General features: G+C 41.5%; 1 protein-coding gene across 9 annotated transcripts in view; it reads right to left on the bottom strand.

Moving 5' to 3' along the window:
• The window catches only part of ECT2L (epithelial cell transforming 2 like), a 75,907-nt gene that overhangs the window by 47,182 nt on the left and 1,692 nt on the right, over positions 1-27,033 (bottom strand). For 3 of the 9 annotated variants that reach the window (XM_071219621.1, XM_053914126.1, XM_071219619.1), the window contains exons 2-5: positions 19,857-19,944; positions 19,458-19,611; positions 18,814-18,947; positions 17,353-17,465 (exon numbers count right to left, since the gene is read on the bottom strand). The exons of 1 other annotated variant lie outside the window; for it this stretch is intronic. In XM_071219621.1, the coding sequence (XP_071075722.1) occupies positions 17,353-17,465; positions 18,814-18,915 (215 nt within the window). In that variant the 5' untranslated portion in view covers positions 18,916-18,947; positions 19,458-19,611; positions 19,857-19,944. Of the gene's footprint in view, positions 1-2,142; positions 2,160-17,352; positions 17,466-18,813; positions 18,948-19,457; positions 19,612-19,856; positions 20,072-27,033 lie in introns of those variants that run through there. 5 more of the 9 variants (XM_053914125.1, XM_071219620.1, XM_053914130.1 and 2 more) reach the window with 5 other exon arrangements.

Here is a 27,033-nt window from a genome sequence, read left to right as displayed (position 1 = left end):
CATAAGCACCCATATGTTCATTGAAGCATTATTTACAATCGCCAAGATATGGAAGCAGCCCAAGTGTTCATCAGCAGATCAGTGGATAAAACAACGAGACATTTACACGATGGAATTCTACTCAGCCATAAAAAAAGAAGAAAATTTTACCCTTTGCAACAGTATGCATGGACCTGGAGAACATTACGCTAAGTGGAATAAGCCAGTCAGAGAAAGACAAATACCCTATCCTCTCACTCTTATGTGGAATCTAATGAACAAACTGAACCAACAAGCAAAACAGAGGCAGACTCTTAGAGAGCAAGATGGCAGCTAAGGGGTGGGGGGACTAGGGGATGGAGGGATTGAGCAATAAAGAAAAAGGACTCACGGACATTGACAGCAATGTGGTGATTGTAGAGGGGGGGAATAAGGGGACTAAATGGTAATGGGAAAAAATACAATTTTTTAAGAAATCATTTAAATGCATTTTAATTACTTATTAATTAATAAGTACAAAATACTTCCTAATTAGCCATCTTAGTCAAGTGGTGAAGTCAGTATCCCGAGCAATGGGACACATTGCCACGGTCGGAGCCAACGTGACTGCCGAGAACACAGCAGTGCTTCTGTGTTATCCCGTCAATGATGTAATACCTGAATGTTATCTTGAGGACATATCAGCCAACCACAAATTGAAGGTCATTCAACAAAGCAACACATCTGTCCTTTTCAAGTGTCAAGTGAGGAAAGACAAGGAAACAGTACGCAATTGAAGTTGGCTGGCTACAGAGACATGAAAATGAAATACACCAGGTGACCATGGATTGGATTCTAGCCTGGGATGGAAAGGACAATTGTAAGGGATATTTTGTTGGATCAGTCAGGAATATTGAACGGAGGCTGTGGGTCGGATGGTGGTGCTCTGTCCCTGCTGATTCCCTGATTGGCGGGGATGTGCTTTGACTGTTCAGCAGATTGTCGGGTTTTTTAGGACATCATGTTTACAACCTACTCTCAAACGATTTGGAATAATATGGCAAAATACAGCAAAATTTTAACTATTGATGAATCCAAGTGAACAGCATAAAGAAATTATTTATACTATTTTTGCAACTTTTCTGGAAGTTAAAAATTATTGCAAAACAAATAAGTTTTTTTTTTTAAAGAAGAAGCTACCTGCTTTAGTTTCAAGGTTTAACAGCTGCCTGTTCTTTTCTGTGTTTCTACTCCCCTGGCTTTAAGTCACTGCTCCCTCTTGATTGCTGCCCAGGCAGCCTTGTCACAACCTGAGACAATCAGAGTGGCTCTGAAACGAAGCATTCGGCACATCAGTCTGGGGAATGGGTGAGTGTGTGTGCATGTGTGTGTGTGTGTGTGTGGTGTAAGCAGGGGGGCAAAGAATGGACTTGGGCCTACCCTGGCAGCGTGTAGTGTCCACACACAGAAAGGCCACTGGGGGAACCTTCTCAGCATTGACAGAGGTTAACATTCAGGCTGAATGAGCCTGTGCCAACACCAAGAACAGTGCATCTCAAAGGGTCCCTGACCTGACTCCTCTCTGTTTGAGGCAGGCTTCACAGTCATTTTACTGGCCTCTGACAGACAATTTTCTCTCATTTAGAATCACAAAACAGATCAATAAAAGAAGATGCAGCCCTGGCCGGTGTGGCTCAGTGGGTTGAACACCAGCCTGTGAACAAAAGGGTAGCTAGTTCGATTCCCAGTCAGGGCACATGCCTGTGTTGTGGGCCAGGCCCGCAGTAGAGAGTGCGCGAGAGGCAACCATACATTAATGTTTCTCTCCCTCTCTTTCTCCCTCCCTTCCCTTCTGTCTAAACATAAAATAAATAAAATCCTAAAAAAAAAAAAAAGATGCAAAACAGGAACATTTTCAACTTCTTTTTCAAAGATGGGTCTCAGTATCTTCAGAGTTTTTGTCCCCATCTCCCTTCCCACCCCCAGCCTCTCCTGTTCCATACCAGCAAAGCAAAAGAGAAGCATCGAGTCTGGGTTACTTTTTAAAGAAAATTTCAATTATACATGTTTTATATTTGTTCCTTGTCTGCACTGCTACAAGGACACATTCAAGTATAATGAATCTGAGGCAAGAAGAAAAGAAAATGCTTCAGTCACAGTAAAAAAAAAAAAAAAAATCATTACCACAGCAGCAGAAGCAGGGTAGTCTGCGGTAATGACACACTGTGGCTCGTTGCATTTTAGTTAATGTTGCAAAGTAAGAAATCTGTGAAGAGAAATAACAACATGGAAGGAGACAAGGAACAAAGTGTGCTTTGCTTGTTTATTGTGACAAGGATAGCTTCGTTTAAATAATTCATGATAATACTTTGCAGTGTGCCACTGAATGTATAATGTGTACTTTGCAAAAATAACAAGGCTTAGTAATATGGGACTTGAATCTGATTCTCTACTCTTAAATTTCTGATAAGAATTGGAAAGAAGCTGCCAAAATTGTGATGAAAATGAGTGGGAGAACAGCCTGGAGAGGTGGCCTGGAGAGGAGTGAGGGGGTTGGGCTGAGGTCCCTGTTCTCTAGGTGCCTAAGTACCTCTTAGTCTTGTCTGGTTGCTTCACAAACACTCTGCATGTAGCCCGGCAAGGGTCTGTATTAGATGGGTTTCCATGCGGATGCCCATGTGATACAGAATAATGACCAAGATTGGGGTATAAAGGAAATGGAGAACCAGATGCTAAAGTCTTCACTGAATAAGAGAGCACATTCTCTGGGTGGTGTGGCTCAGTGGACTAAGCACTGGCCTGGGAACCAAAGGGTGGCTGGTTCAATTCCCAATCAGGGCACATGCTTGGATTGTGGTCCAGGTCTCCAGTAGGGGGTGCGCGAGAGGCAACCATACATTGATGTTTCTCTCCCTCTCTTTCTCCCTCTCTTCCCCTCTCTCTAAAAATAAATTAATTAAATCTTCTAAAAAATAAAAGAGCATAGCCATAAGGAGGGGAGACTGAGGGAGTTTTTTCTAAAGATTTAAAATAATTTGTATTTTCCAATTCATAGTTATATGGAAAGATACACATATGCACAAAAATTAGGTTATATCTGGGTGGTGGGATTATGAGTGATTGGTATTGTCCTCTTTTAGTTTATCCCAATTTTCTAATGCTTCTTCAAAAGCCTGGTTATGTCCTGACCAGTGTGACTCAGTTGGTTAGGCATTGTCTCATAAAGCAGAAGGGTCAGCAGTTCGATTCCTGGTCAGGGCACATGCCTGGGTTGTGAGTTCAGTCCCGGGTCAGGCAACCGATTAATGTTTCTCTTTCACATCTCTGTTTCTTTCCCTCTCTTTCTTCCTCCCTTACCCTCTTTCTAAAGATAAATAAATAAAATCTTTTTCTAAAATCCTGGTATTACTACTGAGTAGACAAAAACAACCCAAGGCTTCATACTTGTTCCCTCCAGGTGGACACATGTTCTCCAAGTCTTTGCTTGTCTAACTCCTACTCCATCTTCAACCTCCAGCCAAATCCTCAGACAAAGCTTTCCCACCGCCTGGACTAGGCGAGGTCCCCATTACTTTTCCTGTGTCACTTAGCACAGTTGCAGCTATTTCCTTGGTGTCTGTCAAGCTGGCCAGGCCGGACTCGGATTGTGGACAGAAAGAGCGGGCGTGCACACAGGCCCGCCATTGTTGTACAGTCGCGGCATCGCTTTCCCCGTTTTTATGTGACCGAGGCCAAGAAGAAACATGGTGCAGGGGAAGGAGCGAGAAACTTTATCTGGAACCAGTACGATGGCTCCAAGTCATGGGACTGGCGAAAAGCTGTTGTTTGCAACAATGTAGATAACCACGGAAGCTGATAATGGGCCTTTAGGGCGATATTTCTGGGGTACTGCCACAAGCCTTCTTTGTGCCAGGCCGACCGTTCCTGCCGCCCAAACAGTGCCCTACGCAAGGCTGCTGCCACCCACTGAGCACCCCCTGCTCCATGCCCTTCGTATCCTTTGCTGATACTGACATCCTCTACACTGGATGTATACAGTTATGTAAACCAAGCACTATTTTTGTGTTTCCATTCTTGTTGGTTCTCCAACTCAGTCCTATCTTGGACTCATCATTGAAAGTCTGTCTCCCATCCCCTAAAGCAAGGGACATAAAGGAAAGAATAAACAAATGGGACCTCATGAAAATAAAGAGCTTCTGCATGGCTAAAGAAAACAGCACCAAATTACAAAGAGAACCAACAGTATGGGAAAACATATTTGCCAATGATACCTCAGACAAGGGCCTGATCTCCAAAATATATAAAGAACTCACACGACTCCACTCCAGGAAGACAAAGAACCCAATTAAAAAATGGGCAAAGGACTTGAACAGACACTTCTCCAAGGAAGACATACAGAGGGCCCAGAGATATATGAAAAGATGCTCAGCATCACTAGCCATCAGAGAGATGCAAATTAAAACCACAATGAGGTATCATCTCACACCAGTCAGAGTGGCCAACATAAACAAATCCACAAACAAATGTTGGAGAGGATGTGGAGAAAAGGGAACCCTAGTGCACTGTTGGTGGGAATGCAGACTGGTGAGGCCACTGTGGAAAACAATATGGAATTTCCTCAGAAAACTAAAAATGGAACTGCCCTTTGACCCAGCAATTCCGCTGCTGGGATTATACCCTAAGAACACTGAAACACCAATCCAAAAGAACCTGTGCACCCCAATGTTCATAGCAGCACAATTTACAATAGCTAAGTACTGGAAGCAACCGAAGTGCCATCAGCAAACGAGTGGCTCCAAAAACTATGGTATATTTACACAATGGAATTCTACGCAGCAGAGAGAAAGAAGGAGCTTATACCCTTTGCAACAGCATGGATGAAACTGGAGAGCATTATGCTGAGTGAAATAAGCCAGGCGGTGAGGGACAAATACCATATGATCTCACCTTTGACTGGAACATAATCAATAGAAGAAAAAACCAAACAAAATATAACCAGAGACATTGAAGTTAAGAACAATCTAAGAGTAGCCAGAGCGGGGAGGAGGGGGGGCGGGGACAGTGGGAAGAGGGGATTACAGGAACTACTATAAAGGACACATGGACAAAACCAAGGGGGAGGGTGGAGGTGGGGGAGGGAGGTGGGTTCACCTGGGGTGGGGTGGAGGGATGGGGAGAAAAGGCATACAACTGTAATTGAATAACAATAAAAAAAAAAAAAAAAAGAAAGTCTATCTCCTCCGCTGGACTGTAAGTCCCATAAACGAGGACAAGGTGGCTGTTTTATCTGCTGCTCTGTCCCAGCACCTAGTAAGGTGGTTATGATTTGGAAAAGGGCTAAAGAATTGTGTGCAAGTTAGGATAAAGAAGGAAAAATAATGAAAGTTGAAAAAGGAAAGAGAAAACTACTGCAAGTCTTAATTTCCTGCTGTCACCGTAACCAGGGACCTCGAAGTTAGGGGCTTACAGCAGTATGGATTTACTCTCTCGGCTCTGGAGGTCGGAAGTCTGAAATCAGGGTCACTGGGCTAAGGCCAAGGTGTTGGTGGGATGGGGTCCTTCTGGGGGCTCTGAGGGGAGACTGCTTCCTTGCCTTTTTCAGGCTCTCGTAGCTGCCTGTGTTCCTGGGCCCATCTTCAAACCCTACCGTATAGGATCTTCAACTCTCTCTCCCCCTCTCTCTCTTTTTCCCTCCTGCTGCTTCATTACCACATCTCTCTGATTCTGATGTCTTTTTCATCCCTTGTAAGGACACTGAGTCCCGATAATGCAGGATAATCTCCCCATCTCATTGTCCTTAACCACATCTGCATAGTCCCTCGCGAAATAAGGTAAATCCACAGATTCCAGGGGTTAGGAAGGGGACACACTTGGAGGCCATTATTTAGTCTACCACGCCGCTCTAACTTCTGAGACGTGGAAAACAACCCAAAATATTTACAGTGGTGTTAACTTGCACTGTCAAATATCCAATAACAGGCACGGACAGTCCCCTTTTCCTATTTTACAACATGTCTTAGTCTACAAAACTATGAACTTCAGACAGCAAGACTGCCTTTTACATTCTGTTAAGTGTTGAATCCCATGCGCTCAGAACCATGCTTAGTAGACAGTAGGCACTCAGTAAGTATTTGATGAATGATGAATGAATAGACTTTAGCTTTTGCCACTGGTCATTTACCTCCCCTTCTTTAGGTAAAATAATCTCAGTTCGGGGGTCCATGTGCTTCTACAGAAGCTGGCTCCATCCCTGCCTCCACAAAGCGTATGATGAAGGCTGAGTCAGTTCCTGTGGGCCAGTCCCCTGACTAATAGCTGCGGCATGGACCTACACTAGTCCAGTCAGAGTAAAGCACAGAGAAACACTTTTTCTTCGGGGCATTATGGGGGAAGTGTAACAAATGAAGCCAAGGATGCTGAAGGCAGAACAGAGGGACAATAAGAAACAAGGTGTTGGTTTTATTACTGAACCTCTGGACCAGGCTTTAACTGTAGCCAAACCTACCTCAGGATTTTTCAGTTATGTGAGAGTAAAATATGTCCTTTGTCATGTACGCCAGGTTTAGTGTTGCTTACAATGAAACACGTTGTAAAAGCATTAAATAGCACCACAGGCAAAAGATGAAAAAGGCACCCACAGAACCTGAACCAATCATTTTGTTTCATTGCATTGCGGAGAGAAGGGACAGGACGTGGTCCATGTTTCTGCCTCCCAGGGGGAATAGAATCAAGAGGTGGAAGAAGCCTTGGGGACTTCAAGTCACCCAGGCCTTGTGCCGTACATTTGGGCGTTCACCACCTCATCCTAGGGACGTGGTAAAAATGGCTTCCTCAGCCCCATTCCAGGTGTGAGGAACCAAAGTCTCTATGGAGCGAGACTCATCATCTGTGTTTTTACAAACTCTGAGTGATTCTGATGGGCCCACCCCTTCTTGACACTGGTGAACTTGAGTGCCCACTGGTAGACGAGGAAGCTTAGCAGCTCCAGATGCTGATTCCAAAGTCAGGTACAGAGGGCTGGCTGGATGGATGGTGGCTTTAAGGGCATGTATAACTCCTTTTGAAGCCCTGAATTAATTAACGACTTAGACTCTGAGGGCTGAAGGGCTCTCTGCTGTGTGTAAAAGACATCTGTTTGACTGCTAAATACGTGTTTGTTTTTTCAAATCTGGCTGGTTCTCAGCTAGATTCTAGGGGTGCCCAACCTGTGGCCCGTGCCGCACGCAGCCCAGGATGACTGTGAATGTGGCCCAGCACGAAAGCATAAATTTACTTAAAACATTATGAGATGTTTTTGTGATTACATGTTGCAATGTATTTAATGTGTGACCCAAGACAACCCTTCTTCCAGTGTGGCCCAGAGACACCAAAAGGTTGGACTCCCCTGTGTGACCAGAGAAGTAACAACTAGGTAAATGAACTATTATGGACCATTTTAAAACCTGTTTATCTTCCTTTCACTTAAAAAAAAATTTCATTGAATTTATTGGAGTGATATTGGTTAACAAAATTATATAGGTTTCAGGTGTACATTTCTATAATACACCATCTGTATATTGTATTGCGTGTTCACCATCCAAAGTCAAACCTCCTTCCATCACCACTGATCTCCCTTTAACCCCCGATCTACCTCCCCTCACCCTGCCTTTCCCTCTGGTCATCTCCATACTGTTGTCTGTGTCTATGATTTTTTTCTTAATTCCTTCACCTTTTTCACTCAGCCCCCTAACCCCCTCACCTCTGACAGCTGTCAGTCTGTTTTCTTTATCTATGAGTCTGTTTCTATTTTGTTTGTTTATTTTGTGCATTAGATTTCACATATAAGTAAGATCATATGGTATTTGTCTTTCTCTGACTGGCTTATTTCACTTAATACTCTTGAGGTCCATCTATGCTGTTGCAAAAGGTAAGGTTTCCTTCTTTTTTGCCACCAAGCAGTATTCTACTGTGTAAGTGTATCACAGTTTTTCATCCACTCATCTGTTGATGGTCACTTGGGCTGCTTCCAAATCTTGGCTATTGCAAATAATACTGCAATGAACATAGGGGTGCATATATTTTTTCAAATCAGTGTTTCAGGTTTCTTCAGATATATTCCCAGAAGTGGAATCCCTGGGTCATAAAGCAGTTCCACTTTTAATTTTTTGATGAAACCTCATACTGCTTTCCACAGTGGCTGCACCAGTCTGCATTCCCACCAACAGTGCACTAGGGTTCCCCTTTCCCCACATCCTCTCCATCACTTGTTTGTTGATTTATTGATGATAACCATTCTGACAGGTGTGAGGTGATACATCATTGTGGTTTTAATTTGCATCTCTCTGATGATTAGTGATGTTGAGCATCCTTTCACATGTCTATTGGCCATCTGTATGTCCTCTTTGGGTAAGTGTTTATTTACATCCTTTGCTCATTTTTTTTTATTGGTTTGGGAGATTTTTTGGTGTTGAATTGTACAAATTCTTTTTAAAAAATATTTTGTTTATTTATTTTTAGAGAGGGGAAGGGACAAAGAGAGGGAGAGAAATATCAATGTGTGGTTGCCTCTTGCACACCCCCTACTGGAGACATGGCCCACAACCCAGGCATGTGCCCTAGACTGGGAATCAAACTGGTGACCCTTTGGTTCACCAGTCGCCACTCAATTCACTGAGCCACACCAGCCAGGGCTGATAAATTCTTTATAAATTTCAGATATTAACCCTTTATCATCATTGGAAAATATGTCTTCCCATTCAGTGGGTTGTCTTTTCATTTCGATGATGGTATCCTTTGATGTGCAAAACCTTTTTACTTTGGCCCTTGCTGGTGTGGCTCAGTTAGTTGAAGAATTGACTCCTGGTCTGGACACATACCTAGGTTGCAGGTTTGATTCCCAATTGGGGTGCATGGGAGGTAACCCATCGATGTTTCTCTCTCACATTGGATGTTTCTCTCTTTCTCTCCCTTCGTATCTCTAAAATCAATAAATGTATTAAAAAATTAAAACAAAACTTTTTAATTTGATGTAGTCCCATTTGTTTATTTTTTTCTTTTGTTTCCCTTGCCCAAGGAGATATAGCAGAAAAAAAATAGTGCTACAAGAAACGTCTGAGATTTTACTGCCTATGTTTCCTTCTAGGATTTTCATGGTTTTGAGTCTTACATTTAAGCCTTTAATCCATTTTGAGTTTATTCTGTGAATGGTGTAAGGTGGCCTAGTTTTAGTTTTTGCATGTTATCTGTCAAATTTTCCTAACCTTATTTATTGAATAGACTGTCACTACCCCATTGTATGTTCTTTCCTCCTTTGTCAAATATTAATTGACCATAAAGGTGGGTTTATTTCTGAGCTCTCCATTCCATTCCGTTGATCTATGTTTTTATGCCAGTACCAGGCTGTTTTGATTACTATGGTCTTGTAGTATAGTTTGTTATTAGGTGGTGTAATTCCTCCAACTTTGTTCTTCTTTCTCAAGATTGCTGTGGCTATTCAGGGTCTTTTGTAGTTTCACATAAATTTTTGGAATATTTGTTCTAGTTCTGTGAAATACATCTTTGGTATCTTGATAAGAATTGTGTTGAATATAAATTGCTTTGGGATAGTATGGACATTTTAATTCTTCTTACCCCTGAACGTGGTATATGCTTCCACTTACTTGTATCTTCTTTGATTTCTTTCTTCAGTGTCTTCTAATTTTCTAAGTACAGGTCTTTCACATCCTTGATTCAATTTATTCCTACGTATATATATTTTGATGCAATTGTAAATGGGATTGCTTGCTTTTTGTAAATTTTTGTTATTGAATTTATTGGAGTGCCATTGGTTAATAAAATTAAATAGGTTTCAGATATAAAATTCTACAACACATCATCTTTATATTGTATTGTGTGTTTACCACCCCAAGAGGATTGTTTTCTTAGTTTCCCTTTCTGATAGCTTATTATTGGTGTATTAAAATGCAACCAATTTATGGATATTTATTTTCTATCCTGTTACCTTACTGAATTCATTTATCAGTTATAGTAGTTTGTTCGTGGAATCTTTAGGGTTATCTATATACAGTATCATGTCATCTGCAAATAGTGACAGTTTTACTTCTTCTATTCCAATTTGTATACCTTTTATTTCTTCTTCTTGTCTGATTGCTGTGGCGAGGACTCCCAGTACTATGTTGAATAAAAGTGGTAAAATAGACATCCCAGTCTTGTTCCTGACCTTAAGAAAAATGCTTAGGTATGCCCACTCAGTATGATATTGGCTGTGTAATTGTCATATTTGGCCTTTCCTTCCACTTTTCTTAAAAAATGAGGAAAATCAGGGCAGCTCCAGGGCTAGTGAAGTCAAGGACTCAATGATGTCATCAAGGGCCAAAGTATTTCCATATTTGGTGTACTCCACACTTTGCTTTGGTCCTCAGGATTGTCCCCTGAGGTGGTTTCCAAATGACTAACTAGGCTGAGCATAACTCTCACACAACAACGACCATAGGCTGGGGGGTTGGAAGAGGCCATGTCCCTTCCTCATGTCCCTGTTTAAGTCCCTTTGAGAATGAAGAAAATGCTGCCAGAAACTCTCCCACAGCCACTCTCTTACATCTCCTTGGGCAGAATTAATACATACACACTCTTTCCTAAACCAGACATGGCCCAGAGGGATGGAATTAACATGCTCTGTCTAACCCTGACTCACCCTTGGTGGGGCGAGGTGATCAGTCACCCCTGCAGCATGTGATACCTGGGGTAAAACAGGGCTTCAGGAAGAGGAAGAGGAATCGGGGAATGGCACAGGCAGGTGGGTAATCCACAATGACCGGCCCACTGAAGAGGTACTGAAGGAAGAAGAGGAAAGATCGATGCAGCTGCCTCAGTGTGCAACCAGTCCAACCTTTGTACATACCGGCCCCTGTCCTTCAGAGCTCTTATTTATCTCAGGCCTGTTCCTCTTCACATTTAAGATTCCACTTGGGGGTATTTATTCGTTTTTTTATGGTTAAGGTTCTTTTATTTTTTACACTAAGTCCTAAAATGTCTTTAAAGTTTTCTTTATTAATGTTTGGCTGGCATACAATATTGTATTAGTTTGAGTTGTACAACATAGTGATTCGACATTTATATACTTTGCACAGTAAATCTATTAACCACCTGTCACCTTGCAAAGCTATTACAATTTTATTGACTGTTTCCTGTGTTTTGTACTACATCGTCAGGGTTTATTAATTTTGTAACTGGAAATTCATACCTATTCTTCCTCCTTCACCTTTTCCACTCATTCCCCCACCCCTACTCTGGCAACCATAAGTTTGTTCTCTGTATCTGGTTTTTTTGTTGTTGTTGTTCATTTATTATCTTTTTAGACTCCATGTGTACATGAAATCATATGGCCTTTGTTTTTCTCTATATGACTTATTTCAATTAGCTCAGTACTCTGTAGGTCCCTCCATGTTGTCACGAAAGGCAAGATTTCATTCTTTTATATTGCTGAGTAATATTCCATTGAATATACATACATACATGTATCAGTCACATCTTTATTTATTCATTTATTAATGGACACCTAGGTTGTTTCATATCTTGGCAATTTTAAATAATTCTGCAGTGAATATAGGGGTGCATATATCTTTTCAAATCAGTGTTTTTGTTTTCTTATCTATCCAAAATAAATACTCAAAAGTAAAATTGCTGGGTTGTAAGGGGTATTTATGAAATGATACAAGTGGTTTTATTATCTGGCAGTGCTACTGTTTCTCATTTTTTCTTTATATTTAAATTTTTCTTAACCATTGTCCATTTTCTTTTCCGGATTAGCTTTAGAGTCAGTTTCTCAAGGTCCGTAAGGAAATTCCATTTGGGGATTTGAACGGAGATTGAATTGAACTTGAAAATTAATTTGGAGGGAATTGCCATTTTTGAACATGAAACATCTATTTTTCCAGGGTTATTTTTATTATCCCTAATACAAATGTATAATCTCCTAATTAGCAGTCTTGCACTTATCTTTTTAGTTATATGCTACAAAGATAGGGAAGCAGAGCTAAGATAAGAGAGAGAAAGAGGTGGGGAGGGAGAGAGGGAGGAGGGAGGGAGGGAGAGACCTATTGAGATTATTTGATTCCAAGTATCTAGCCCAGCCTGAAGCTAGACAAATCTTACATCAGTCAACTCACATTTCTTCTTAAGGTTCTTTGAACTGCACTTCTGTTCTTTTCCCTTGAAAGCACCCTGACCATGAAATCAAAAGAATAATAGAGTTGGAGGAAAAATGGCAAACATCGCTGATGCTTACCGGGCGCTACGGGCGGGCACGCTACCGGTGCTTCTCAGACCGCTGGGCCATTGAGGTCCCACGGGCAGCCGCTTCGACACTACCTCTGCTGCATCCCTCCTGGATATTTCCTAACGAGATTCTTAAATACAGAATACAGACAGATAGTCCCTTGAAACCTTGTCCCCATTTCCCGCCCCGAACTCCCGGTGACTATGACTCCTCCTACGCAGAGGCTTAGAGGGCACTTGGTGGATCTGGAAGCTAATACCACGTGTTTTATAAATGGCTGGTAGTATTAGCTGGGCTGCTGCATTTGGGAAGTTGTGCAACGAACTTCAAGAGGTGCCACTCCCACAGACGACAGTGTGAAATAGCAGCCCCTGGAGCCACGTGGCAGAGCACCCTTGGCTTTTACTACTGTGCATAATTCCTTTCGGATTTCCTTTATAGAGGTCTTGAATTAATTAAATGATAAAAAGTCTTGAATGAAGCAAAGTATTAGTAATCACCTCTATTCAAAAACTTTTAAGATCTCGAAAAATGTTTTCCTCCGGAGAACTATCAGATGACAATGTCTTTCTGATTACCTTTTTGTTATTGTTGTAATAGGAGTGTTTTAGACATCTTCATTCATCATTCAACAAGCATTTGCTGAGTGGCTCCTAAGTACCTGGTGTTGCTCTAAGTGCTCGGGACAGACAGAGTCACCCGGAGTTCTCACTGCTAGTGGGCAGGCGGACAGTACATAAACCAAGCACTGAATATAACATAGTGGCAGGCGGCACCGAGTGCTACAAAGGTACGTTACACATTATTAAGCAGCGAGACGCCATTTACAAAATGGAAGTGAGAACTTCACGTGCATGGGTTTGCCTAATACAGGCCAATAAACTTCTCACCGCCCACTCTCCTTCTGTCCCCATCCCCACCCAATTCAACGGCTTTGGGTTTTTCATTGGGTTTCTCCTTTCCTTTTAAACTCAAGGGTTTTCTTTCTCAGCTTCATCCACCTCTGACACCCAAACAAGAAGTGCTAACAATTCACATGATTGCCCATGACCATGTGAATTCTTCGAAAAGACAGGAACATGTCCAGCCACAAGCTGAAGGGAGGGAAGAGTTGAGATGACTCGAATTCCAAGGCTGTGTGAGATATTTAGAAACTCGCGTGTCCCTGCATCCTCCCCTCTCCGCCCGTTGCCTCCACACAAAAGCCTGCTTTCCAATGGACGTTCAGTAACTCACAGGGATGTAGCTGTTCTACGTTCAAAGTTAACCTAGAATTGTGTTGTTTACAAGATTTCCGCACGGTTCCCAGCTGAGATACACATCCTCAGCTGAGCCTTCCCAGGGGCAGCTTGGGAAGAGGGGCAGGTGTACTGAAGTTGGCGGGGGGTGCGTGATGCTTTCTTAACTGTATGTTGGTTGGTACATCTGTCTCCCCTCCAACCCCAACGCCAGTTGGCCCTGAGGGAGGCAAATGAGGAAAGTGAATCCTTCATTGATCATTACGTCCCTCTCCCCCTGAAACACACACACACACACACACACACACAGACAATCTGTCCATCTCTTGAAAGTAATTTTACATGACTGTGGCCCCACCCACCACGCAAAGCTACAAGTTTGAACAGCTCCAGCCTTGGACTGAAAGGCCTTTGTGTGGGGTGTTACCTGGGACTGAGCAGAGGCAATTTGAAACCGGTCTCACCAGTGTGGCTGGGAGACAGGTGTAAGCTTCTCATAGGTTTCTCCAAGTGTGACAGACACAAACAGACCAGTTTCCTTTAAGCAGTCACAGGAAAGGTGAGCCCAGCCAAATGGCAGGGGGACAACACACTGGAAACCATTAGACACGTGGTGACAAAAGCACAGAGTACTGGGGGAAAGCCATGACGGAGGCTAGTAAAAACTGCTGGGGGTGAACAATGGGGGGGGGGGGGGAGGTCCCAGGAGAAGGGAAGGTGCGAGGGAGAATTTGCCAGAGGGATGGTTTCAGAAGCTGGCCCTTTGGAAGCTGTCTTAAATATTGAAAGAAATCTTCTTAAATTGTAACAATATGGAAATATGTATTAGGAAAGGAACATCTTAGATGTTTAACTATATCTCCGAGAGATTGAGAGGGAACTTTTACAGAAATTGCGACAGCATATGTCGGACCAACACTGCAATATCGTAGTTAAACTTCACAACTCTAACTGCCTGGAGCACAACAATGTCATCCAGAAATTACCAAACAGAACACCTAACACAATGGCTTCTCCGCCTTGAAAACAAGGTATTTTGCACTAATATGTAGCTTGGCCTATGTGTAAAGATTTCAGTCATTCAGACAAGGCTAAAATCTCCCATTTGTTCAAAACCTTATTCACAGTTACTGGGGAACAGGGGCTGTAGGAGTAAATATGATTCCAAAGAAATGCTTAATTATTAAAACATGGTGGCCTGCCACCATTTGACCCAGAAATTCCATTCTAAAAGACATAAGACATAAGTACATCCATATAGAAAAAATGGGCACACAAATGTTCATAGCAGCATTATTCACAGTAGCCAAAATGTATAAGCAACTCATATGTCCATCAACTGCTGAATGAATAAATAAAATATGGCCTATCCATGCCATGGACTGTTATTTGGCAATAAAAAGAAAAGAAGCGCTGGTACATGCTACAAAATTATTGAACCTCGAGAGCACTATAATACACGGAAGTAGCCAGTCCTAGAAGACCACACATTGTGTGATCTCATTTATATGAAAAGTCCAGAAAAGACAACTTTATAGAAACAGAAAGTGGATTAGTGGCTTCCCAGTGCTGGGCGCCGGAGAAGAGGAGACAGCTGAAGGGTGGGGGTGTCCTCTGGGGGTGATGAACTTGTTCTAAATTTCCATTGGGTGATGGTTGCACAACTCTGAATTTACTGAAACTGTTGAATTGCACCTTTAAATGGATAGATTTTATGTGAATTATATCTGAATAAAGATGTTTAAAAGGAAGTTGACTGAACTAACTTTAATCTAAAGAGAAAATGAGTCGGGGTGTAAGGCTGCCTCTAAACTGGGCGCAGCTCGTGTGGGATCAGATGCGGGCACACGCGGTCTGTGGACGTGGGGAGAAGAGAAGAAATGGCTGATGGAAAGAAAGGGGGAGGGAGACGGATGAGAAAGACTTAATTCAAACTTTGGGGAGAGAACTGACTGGCATCAAACAACAAAAGCCACCACTACAAATTAAACATGGGTTCGGGATGCCAAGTCTAGACACCAGAAACTGAAAACTGACAGACAACTTCCCCTGAAATCGGCCGCTCGGAACAAGTACTCGCAGCTTTGAGGGACTATGAAATACAAACAGCTCTCTGCAGAAACACAGCTGCTAGGAAACAAAGCAAAGTAATTTCACTGAACAGATTAGTTCCATATCCTTGTCCCACAGAAAGAAGAATTCAGATATCAGACAAAGGATGCAATTTCCAGTGACAAAATGTCAGGCCTAATGTTAATAAGCCTCAAAATATACCAGAAGTTCTCTAGTGACCTCTAGTGTTGACAACTAAAATTGCTTGGTTTGTGATTCATGAAACTACACCACAAAGCAATTAGAGATATGGGGTTTGCTCTTTTATTTTCTTATCTTGAAAGCTGTCAAGTTGGCATAAAAGAAAACCTAGCCAATGCCTGCCATAAAAAGTTCCCTTCCCTGTTTTTTTAAGTGTTGACAGAAGAGCTATTTTTCTATGGCTTGTTTTTGCAGCTTTTTCAACACAATCAGGAAGATATGTCTCCCCCTGGTGACTCAGTAACTTCAGAAGGGACAGTCGGTTAACAATCCACAGATGCAGGTGAAAGCTGACAACGGAGAAGGTGAGTGAGTATGTAGGAGAGATGAAATGGCCCATCAAAAGAGATGGGCAGGGAAAAAGGCAAGAAAAAGTGGGAGGCAGGTATTGCAACTAAAATAAGCCAATTTGGTCTTGCCCAAGTCTCAATCAAGTATTTTTTGGTAGTTACCTAAGAAGTTCAAAGTCCCCCCAACTTCACCACCAGGTTGTAGTGGCAGCCACTAACACTTTGATAAATAAGCCCAAACCAGTTCACACAGTCTGTTCTGTAGGCTCAAAACCCAGCTCTCTGTCCTTTGGGTGCAAGTTTCACTCAGTTGAGAAACAACAAGAAACAGTACAAGTTCCAGAATCAGGGTTCCATCATTACCCTCACCGTTGACCTCAGGCCACCAGAAATCCCCAGACTGCCAGGGCCATTTATTTGGGCATGAAACCTAGGAAACAATCCCGTCAAGCACCTGCTACCTGCATGGCCGGATTCTTCAGCCACGCCCTGGCATGCTGCAGGGCTCTCTGGAATATTTCGGTCTGTCCCACATCTTTAATTTCACAAAAGAGTCTTCATTTGTAACATTCATCTGACAAGTTGACAAGCCACTAGTTGCTCTGATAATAACTAATGTCTGATACTTGCTGTGTTAATCAGCAAAGTATCAGGTGATAACTGAGACCGTGACCTTCCCCATCCAATGCTAGTATTAATTCCTGATCAGAATACTAGCTGCGTCTGGTATTTCAACCAACACCTTTGAATATCACACCATCTTTGCTGGAGTATTTCAAAGTAAACTGTAGACATGATAGGAGAGAAAGTTAAGAGTAAGAACAAGGGCCTGCTGACAGTCATGACCACTCCTGCTCAAGTCTCGCCCATATTCCTAAATGCTGTTACCACGGTTACTTCTCGGATACTTTTCAGATCCATCCATTCACGTACTCCATCTTTATGGAGTGCCTACCTGTGTATCAGATATCTACTTGATATACTTGTCGTCTCATAGTTCCAAGGAGGATTTAATACACTAGGACAATGTTAAAACTGCACTGGCTGAAGCTATTTACAAGCTTTTGCAAAAATTAAATACCTCCCTGTGGTCTGCAGAAAGTAAAGCCCCAGAGGCTCCATTCCCCCTCAAGGAAGCAGCAGCAGAAGAGTGTTTATAAACCTTAAACTATCGATGGCTTTGTTTGTTTGTTCTTCCCTCTAGGGAACAAAAAAACCCTTAAAGGTTATATAAACAGTTTACTACATTTAAGCAGTTTAAGAACCAGGGACAATTATATCAATAGGCCACATTTACCTTAATTGTGATTTAGTGCATCGTAAAAATATCGTGAATAAGAATTCTTGACGTTGCTTGTTAGTCCAGAGGTCAAACCAATGACTTATGAGAGCAACTCTTTCCTGAAAGAGCTATAGAGGGGGGAAAATGACAGTTTTCTGTATAGCTGAATATATTCTTAGTTGCTTAGCAATCCTCAGGCAATCTAACAACATCGGGGCTCATGTTTGCATAGTGCTTTACAGGTCACAAAGCATTTTCACATACTTAGTAGAGGTCTCTCCCTTCAGTTTCACCCGCTTTTGGATACAGACAAGCACAGGCTTGTTGGATGGGCTGGTGGAAAAGGTGGGTGGCAGATATAATTACAGAGGGGCCCAAGGAGGCCTCTTTCAAAACAAAGAGGTAAAGAATCCTGCCTCTTGTTTCTACCTTACCTCATACGGCCTGGGGAAACAAATTCCAAATATTTCATCTTGAAAACACAAACAGGCTACCCTTATGGAATTGTGAAAACAAGGCCCTTTGAAGTAGGTATGCTTTTACTAACTCACAGTCCTGTATCTTCACTGCACCCACCAAAATGAAAGTTAATGAGTATTGCTACATAGCCATCGCTAGACGTGTCTCCAGGAAAGACATACACCAGGAACCACCATTCCCCCAAACCTGGGTTTCAGTCCAGCTTTGCTCAGATGACACATACAAACTCACTGGCTGGATTACTCAGTCGGGCCTTGGTCCCGGGCCTGCAGAGCCTCCTTCCTTTGTGAGCCAGCCTGGACCACGCAGGAGCTCTGTGGGCCCAGCCAGCTTCTCCATCAAGGTCTGACAGAGCCACTCAAGGACTACTTTCTGGGCTACCTGTCAAAGGGGACATCCCTGGCCACCGAACCACCCAACTGGCACAGGAGGGAGGAGAGGATTAAAGAGACACACAGAGAACTATGCAGGGATGGGTTAAATTACCAACCATCATTACCTAAAAGATAAATCGGAACTAAGGATACAAAATAACAACAATAATAATAAGACAAATAATAGAAATAAATAATACAAGAATAAAAAATAATACAAGAATAAACTCTGTGTTTCACGTCCTCACAGCTGTTAACCTGCCTTCTCCCGCCCCTGTACATTAACTCTCTCCACACCACCAAAAGCACCTCTTTTTTTTGCCTTCCCTGTCACAGAAAACTGTGCGCTCTGAAGGTTGCTGTTTTGTCCCTGGAGGTACAGAGGAAAGGGGAAACAGATCTGGAGCCTCCCATAAGGTAGGATTTGGGGACTGGGGTGAGAAGAAACTGTCTTTGGCACAGACAAATGTAGGTTTATTTTTGTTTGAGGTGACTCAGAAACTAAATTCGTTCGAGGTGTTTCCCCCCTGAAAAAAAGCATGTGGCAACATGCAACCCAATATATCATAGTAAAATCAGCCTCACAAAGGAAACGTGCTTTATTCTAGCGTATGTAACTCACCTGTCTATTTAAAGACTTGTTGCTAAATGGCGTCCAGGCACTGAATCTTGTGTGGAAGCTCTCCATTTCCAGGGTTTTTCTGGAAGGATCCCCAGCTGACATTTCAGCAAATTATTTTCTCCCAGTCCTAGAAACTAGGTTCATTTCAACAGATGTTTAATTGAGATCAACTGGAAACATCCAGTATATTAATACTGTCCTTATAGAAATTATATAATTATAGCAATCCCTTTACATATAGACCCACGGAAGATAATCCACACAAATATACACAGGAGTTCGTGTACTCCAAGTCATTGCGCTTTATTCTGTCCTCGTCTCCTTCCACACGAACGTGAATCCAAACCAGAGCTGTTTGCACTCTGCTGGGAAAATGACTTAGAAATTGGAATGATTCTGTATCAGCCAGGAATACAGACTTCCCCCCACCACCCCTGCCCCCGAAAGCAAGGCTCTGAAGGGCACAAAGGTGCCATTCTACCTGCCTATCTTTTGAGGACACAAGTCAAAGAGAATGCAGAGAAAAAGATTAAGCTAATGTATTACTGTTATTATCTCAAGGTTCCTATGGGTCAGGAACCCAGACACAGTTAGTGGAGTACCATATTAGTCTACTAGGGCTGCCATAACAGAATGTCACAGACCTGGTGGCTTGAACAACAACAAAATGTTATTTTCCTCAGTTCTGAAAGCCGGAAGTCCAAGATCAAGGTGTCGTCAGGGCTGGCTTCTGGGGAGAACTCTCTTCCTGACTTGTAAATGACCACCTTCTCACTATGTTCTCACAAGACTTTTCTTCTACGCACACATAGGATATGGAGGGAGGGGTTGAGAGAAAGAGAGAGAGAGAGAAAGAGAGAGATCTGGTGTCTTTTCCTCTCCTTATAAGGATACCAGTCTTACTGGATTAAGGCCCCACCCTTACAATCTCATTTAACTTTCATTACCTCTTTATAAGTTCTGTCTCAAAATATAGTCATGTTGGGGGGTTAGGGTTTCAACATATGAATTTGGGGAGGTGCAATTAAATCCATAACAGGTACCTCTGCTTCAAGGTCTCTCATGAGGTGCTGTCAAGGTGTTGGCCAGGAGTCCGGTCTCATTTGAAGGATTCGAAGCTCATTCTTGTGCCTGTGGGCAGGATTCAATTGCTCATGGGCTATTGGACTGAAGGCCTCGGTTCTCACTGGCTGTTGGCTGGAGGCCTCCCTTGCCTTCCTTGCCACATGGGCTTCTCCACAGGGCTGTTCAATGGCAGCTGGCTCCCATCAGAGTCAGCAAATGAAAAAGCAAGAGAGGGCACACGAGAGAAAAGCTACTGGCTCTCTGTAACCGAATTGCAGAAGTGATAGTCCATCATTTTTGCTCTACTCTATTAGTGAAAAAACGAGGCCCTAGGTCCAGCCGACACTCAAGGGGAAAGGATTACGTAAGGGCACAAACAGTGGTGCAGTCTACCACAGTTTAGCCTTCGGGTCAGTTCCTTCTTTCCCCCCACACAGAGCACATTCACCCGCTTTTCAAGGGAGACAACCCAAAAGTTCCATCTCATCAGTATTTTTAACTTAGATTCCGGGTGACATGAATGGTTCATAACAGTCGCTACAGATCCAGGTGTAGCTCCTGTTGGCCTAGAGATCTCTGAACTAAGAAGATAAGTTTTCTGGCCCTAGACCCTATATACAGTATATATAATGGTACAACAGGGAAAGCATAACTATAATAAATAGTCTGACTTGTAAAGAAGAATGACATATAAAAGAGTTAATCCATAGTGATTCTGAAATCCTGCTGTAGAAGGCTGGGGCCCAATGAGTATTTTCAGTCTCAAACAATCACATTCTCTTTTAGACCGTGTCAATGATTCCTTTGATCATACCACTCTCTCAAAGTATATCTCAGGTTCTGTACTTGATTCTAGGCAGTGCTACATGCCACAATTGTTGAGAGACATTTCTCTCTCTCTACGTTTAATTGCAAATATTTTGAGCCTATCAGTCTTCCTTAGGAAAAACCAAACCCTAAGTCTACCTTCCCTGCGATATTTTTACAATAGACAGTATTTGCTGGACACCACCTTGTTCCATTTGGAGACCCTAACAATGGTGTGGCGGCCACACCTTTGACTTGGCCCTTGCCACTAGGCAGACTTTAAAGCAGACTTTGTTGATCGAAGGCCTTCTCAGTTGCTTCTTTACTAGTGGAAGCTATGAATCAGGTGCACCTTCCAACCTTGCAAGTACCTGAGTTTCTTGGCTGTCTCTGCATTTCTTTATACTCCTGCTCACAAACCAGCCAAAATATTTTCTGAGCTCCTTTATTTCTTGTAGTACTTTGGCAAATGCAGTCAGAGGTAATGAACTCATTCTAATAACATTAATCTTCTAACTCTTTGCATAAACTACAACTAATTAGATATATAATATGCCCTTTACCTTACTCAAGACTATAGTTTTACAATTTTTTTCCACTGTATATGGCATGGGTTGCCATCTTTCCAAGTGTCCAATAACCAATTCATGGTACCAGATTGGATGTTAATGTCACATAATTTGAAATGTGTTGCTGTTGTTATAGTAGCACCCTACTCTTGGACTAATACTTGTACCTATCAAACATTTAGGGGAGAGACATGGCTGGTGTTGCCCATGGGTTGAGTGCCAGCCTGTGAATCAAAAGGTCACTGGTTTGATTCCCAGTCAGGGAACATGACTGGGTTGTAGGCCAGTTCCCCGGTTGAGGACATGCAAGAAGCAGCTCACATATCAATGTTTCTCTCCCTTTCTCCCTCCCTTTTCCTTTCTTTAAAAATAAATAAATAAAATCCTAAAAAATATGTTTAGGGGAGAAATAACAGTACACTTATGCAAAATCTTCCAGAGAACAGAAAATGTGGAAATTATTACCAAATCCTTTTATGAAGTCAGCATAACCTTGTTACCAAAACTCAACAAGGACCTTCCAAAAGATGAATATTATAGGTTTATTATTATAAATATAGATGCAAAAATCCTGATGAAAGTATCAGAATACCAAATCCAACAATGTATAAAAAAAGTAATGTATTACCACCAAAGTGGATTTGTTCTTGGAATGAGAATTTGGTTTGATATTACAGAATCAATGTTCTTTTCTCATCATTAACAAAATAAAGAAGAAAATTATGTGATAATCTCAATAGATACAAAAAGTAAATTTGATAAGCTTCAATGTCCATTAAAACAAAAAAAATCTTAGCAAACTATGACTTGAAGGGAACTTCCTAATCCAAATAAGTACATATTTGGAAACATAACAAACATTAAATTTAATAGAGAAATGTTGAAACTTTCCCTCTGATTGCTACTACCATCTTTATTCAACATTATTCTTGAGATTCTGTCCAAATAATAAAGCAAAGAAATAAAACACAATGTATAATAATGGAAAAGAAAAAATATCATTATTTATTAATGGCATAGTTGTATGTAGAAAATACTAAAGAATCTACAGATCAATTGTCAGGCTTAATGCAGAAGCTTAGCAAGGTCATTGCACAAAAGGAAAACATTAAGCACAATCTGGATTTCTGTTTACTAACAACAGACCATTATCAAACAACAATATACCATTTGTAAAAAAAATTAAATCCAACTGAAAGCAAAGAAGGACAAGTATTCCACATAAAATACTAAATATTTCATCAACAGAACATTTTAAAGATCTAATCAAGAGTACATATCTCTATAGATGTTTGTTCTACCAAACTAACCTACAACTCAATACAACCTCAGTCAAAACCAGCAGGTACAGTGTGTGTGTCTGTGTATTTGACAAATTCATTATAAAAAGTGTATGGAAATGCAGAGGGGCAAGAATATTAAAGGCAGCTTCAAGAAGAACAAAGTGGTAAGACTGACTCTACATGGTATCAGGACTTACTTATTGCAAAGCTGGTGTAAATGAGAGCATGAGATATTGGCACGAAAACAGACAGATAAACTGAAAGGATCAATGAAACAGACTCACATATACGGACAGCTGCTTCATGACAAAGGTGGTAGTGCAGAGCAGCGGGGAAAGGAAGATTCTAGAGAGCCACTTAGGGGGCAGGGCAACTAACCAGTTGGGCCCAGCTGACCTTCAGAGTCATGAGAAATAATACTTATTGTTTTAAGCCACTAAATTTTGGGTGACTTGTTATTCAGCAATAACAACTGATGCGAAATTGGTACCTGGAAGGAGAGCATTGTCATAGCATAACATGAGCACATGACATTGACTTCAGGAACCTGTACTAGCGGTGCCTTGTTTCAGCCAGGAGGATGTTGTGGAGGTGAAGATGTGGGACTTCTGAGTCTGGGCCTTAAGAAGATCAGCAGTTTCTATTTTTGCACTCCTGAGATCTAGCTGATGGCAAATAAATAAGCTTGGGATGGATGACTGAGTGATGAGAGACCACGCAGACAGAGTGAGGTTGAGCCAGCCCCCACCTGTTTGAGCCACCCTAGCCAATGCCCCGGATGTGTGAATGAAGCCAGCTTAGGTATCCCATTCCAACTGATCTCCTAGGTAAATGCAACCCCATGGGTGAGCCCAGACTATAACAGGAAGCAAAAGAACTGCCGGGGTAAGGCCAGCCAACCCAAAGAATTGTGAAAAATAATGGTTCTTGTTTCAAGCTACTCAAGGTCGGGATGGTTTGCTGTCCAGCACAGACTGATGAAGCCATGTGTCGTGTGCATGCAGAACTCTTACATGCAGCTGCTGTGATACAAGTACGTTGAAAAACCGTTTGGCATTAGTTCCTAAAGTTGAACATGTGCATACACTTGACCCAACAGAAACACGTGGACACGTGAACCAGACAAATCCATAACAATATTCACAGCTGCATCAGATGTGTTCACACTGGAAAAAGCCCAAGCATCCGCCTACAGTTGAAAGGATAACTGTTGTCATATATTCGTGGACTAGAGTGCTCTACATCCACTAGCACTCTGCTGCTACATACAAAACTATGTAGGACTCACACCCATAAGACATTAAACAAGACAAGCTGGGACAAAAGAATACATTTTGTATGGTTTAATTTATACAAAGTTCTATACTATAGTGTTAGAAGTCAGGATGGTGGTTACCTTTGGGGAGGAACAAGAGGCTGATGACAAGGAGCGACAGGAGAGGTGTGATTCTGAGGCACTGGTACTGATCTAGTGGGGGGAGCCCAGGCGAGACACTTTGTCACTCATTGAGTTCTACACCTATGATTTGAATATTTTTCTATATCTTCTCTTTCAACCAAGATGTTTTAGAAAAGATGCCATTTACAACAAAATTAAAAACTATGAATTATTTAGCAAAAATAGAAGTACAAACTTTTTTGAAGAAAAGTATAAACTTTATTGAAAAACATTTTAAAGATTTAAATAAGTGAAGAGATATATTTTATTCATGAATTAGAGACTCAGAAGAATGAAGAGATTATTTCTCTTCAAATTGATCTACAGATTCAATTCAATCTCAGTGAAAAATCCCAAGAGAGATTGTACGTGTCTGTGTAACTGAAAAGCTGATTCTAAAATATTTATAGACAGTTAAAGAGCCAAAAACAGTCAAAACAGTCTGGAAGAATAAGGGAGGGAGATGTGTTTGTAGACATCAGGACTCACTACAAAGCTGGAGTAAGCAGATGACATGGTGTTAGTTTGGAGACAGACATCAAAAGAAGGAGAGCAACAGAGAAAGTCCCCAATGGACTCATGTATACATGAACACTGATAAAATGATAAATCAAAGAGAAAGAGGTGGATCCTTCCCCTTACAGAAAGCAGAGTATCTGTTTTAAAAAGAGAAAAGAAATAGAGCCCCTTTCTCTCTCTCACACACACACATTAGCTATCTGAAAGCTTTTTTTAAATATAAAATCAGTTACATATGGTTTGTGAATCCCCAGAAGACAAACTTAGGAACAGCGGATGATGTCAGAGAGACAGATTTTGGATGAATCTGTGTGGGAAAACCACTGCTTCAGCAGCTTCCGCTGTCTCAGAAGGTTATGTCTATTACTGGAGATATTAAAACTCAAATTCACTGACCACTTGTCAGTGAAATTCTAGCTGGGATTCAAGCATCAGAAAGCATCTAAGTTTCTAGGCAACTGTCTGTTGCTATAAATTCCAAGGAGGAAAAATGGGGCCTGGAGTAGCTGAGAAAACTTTATTAGAGAGCCAGAAGAATTTGAGAATAAGACAAAATTTCCAGTGCGTCTACTCTTACTACACATCAATAAGATGGAAGCACGTTTTGAAAAAGAATATATTGGAAAAGCTTATACCATGGTAGGAACAACTTTAGAAATATTACAAGGGCAGTATGGCAGTACCACATTTGGATCCCTCCTTTGATCTGCCCCCCCCCCCAAATTGAAGCTTTACAAATAATTTAGTTTCTGAGCATCAGCCTCCTCATGTGTAAAGCAAGGTGGTGATGTGTCTTGTCAAACTGTAGTGTAATAATATGTGGTTCAGATAAAAACCTCATGGCAATGTGGGAAATTAAATACTTCTGAATCAACATTAAATGAAAACAAATCCTTAGTTTCATAAGATGCCCAGCTGTTGCTATGTGAAATCCCTCCAAGAGCCAACATAAGGGATTTTTATTTAGCAAATTCTCAAAATTATTATCTTTCATGTTAAGAAAGTACTGAGTTACATAATAAGCCAAACATGGCTAGTGTGCAGTATATCATATATAGGGGTGTGTGTGTGTGTATATATATATATAAAATAAATATAGATATGGATAGAGATATAAATTTCCACAGGATTATCTTCATTATCTAAGATGTCAACATTGCTGACTAGGGAGAAATGGCATCCTGGCAATCACTACTTCTTTAAATGGCATGATTTCTTTTCATATTCAAGCATTTTATATTTTTCCAAATAGTAGCCCCATAAGGTATCAATAGGACATTCTCAGAAAAACAGAATCCATGATTCAATATGCTTGGGAAGGGCTTCATTGAACAAAATTAAACATGTTTCTTTTTGTAAGATGTTTTTGAAACTTTAATATTTAATATTTTCAAGAGGAGGAAATACTGCGCAGCATTTCTATTGCTCATCATAGTGTGTATTGGTTATCTGGTGTAGTTATCTGATGCTGTGTAACAAATAGCCCCAAAACTTAGTGGCTTCAAAAAACCAGCATTATCATCTCACAGTTTCTGTCAGGAGTCAAGGCATGGCTGAACTGGGTCCCCTGGCTCAAGGCTCTCTCACGATCCAGGTGTCACCTGGGGCTGAAGTCATCCCAAAGCTGGACTGGGAAATGATCCACTTCTAAGCTTATGAAAGTGGTTGTTGGTAAATTCAGTTCCACACAGCCTATCAGGACCAGGACCTCAGTTCCTGGCTGGCTGTTGGCTGGAGGCTCCGCTCCTATGAGGGCTTCTGCATAGCTTAGCTCAGAAAATGACAACCAAGCAAGTGAAAGAGCAGGAGAGGGTAGACAGGACGGAAGCCAGAGTCTTTGTGTAACATGGTCTCAGAAGTGATATACCATCACTTTTGATTAGTCAGAACAGGGGTCAACAAACAGGGTCATAGGCCGTAAGTGCCTGCCATCCATTTTTGTAAATTAAGTCTTATTGGAACACAGCTAGTCTCATAACTACAACAGCGGAGTTGAGTGATTGGAAAAGCGACCATATGGCCCACGAAGCCAAAAATATTTACTACCTGGCCCTTTAAAGAGAAGTTTGCCTCTTCTGCATTAGAAGCAAGTCCAGCGCACACTTGAGGGGAAGGATTCACAAGGCCTGGACTCCAGGAAGCTGGGGTCATTGAGAGCCATTGTAGAAGCTGCCTACTGCATAGCGCCGCCCACAAGTAGGCCTTTGATGCATATTCTTTGCTGAGTAAAGGAATAATTGTTCACATTACCAATTTTCCAAATTCAAGAGCTGAAAAGCAAATTACTAGCTAAGAAAAAGCCGGGTTCCTTCCCTGATTATTAGGATTTGACAATTGTGTCACCACTGTGACAATTTATCAACTTACGTGATATTCTTATTAGTAATTTCCATCATTGTGTTCAATGAGTTATATGGTAAAAATGAGCTTAGAAATGAATGATTAGGTAGATCTGATTGATTCTTCTTTCATGACATTAGTGAATTAGAAGAAAGAGAATTATTTTAGGGTGCTTACGGGTAGGGGAAAATTCACTCTG

Source organism: Desmodus rotundus, chromosome 11 (genome assembly GCF_022682495.2).
Source record: "Desmodus rotundus isolate HL8 chromosome 11, HLdesRot8A.1, whole genome shotgun sequence".
Classification (NCBI taxonomy): Eukaryota; Metazoa; Chordata; class Mammalia; order Chiroptera; family Phyllostomidae; genus Desmodus; species Desmodus rotundus.
The sequence above is the reverse complement of the archived record's forward strand: the minus strand, read 5'-3'. Positions and strand labels throughout refer to the sequence as shown.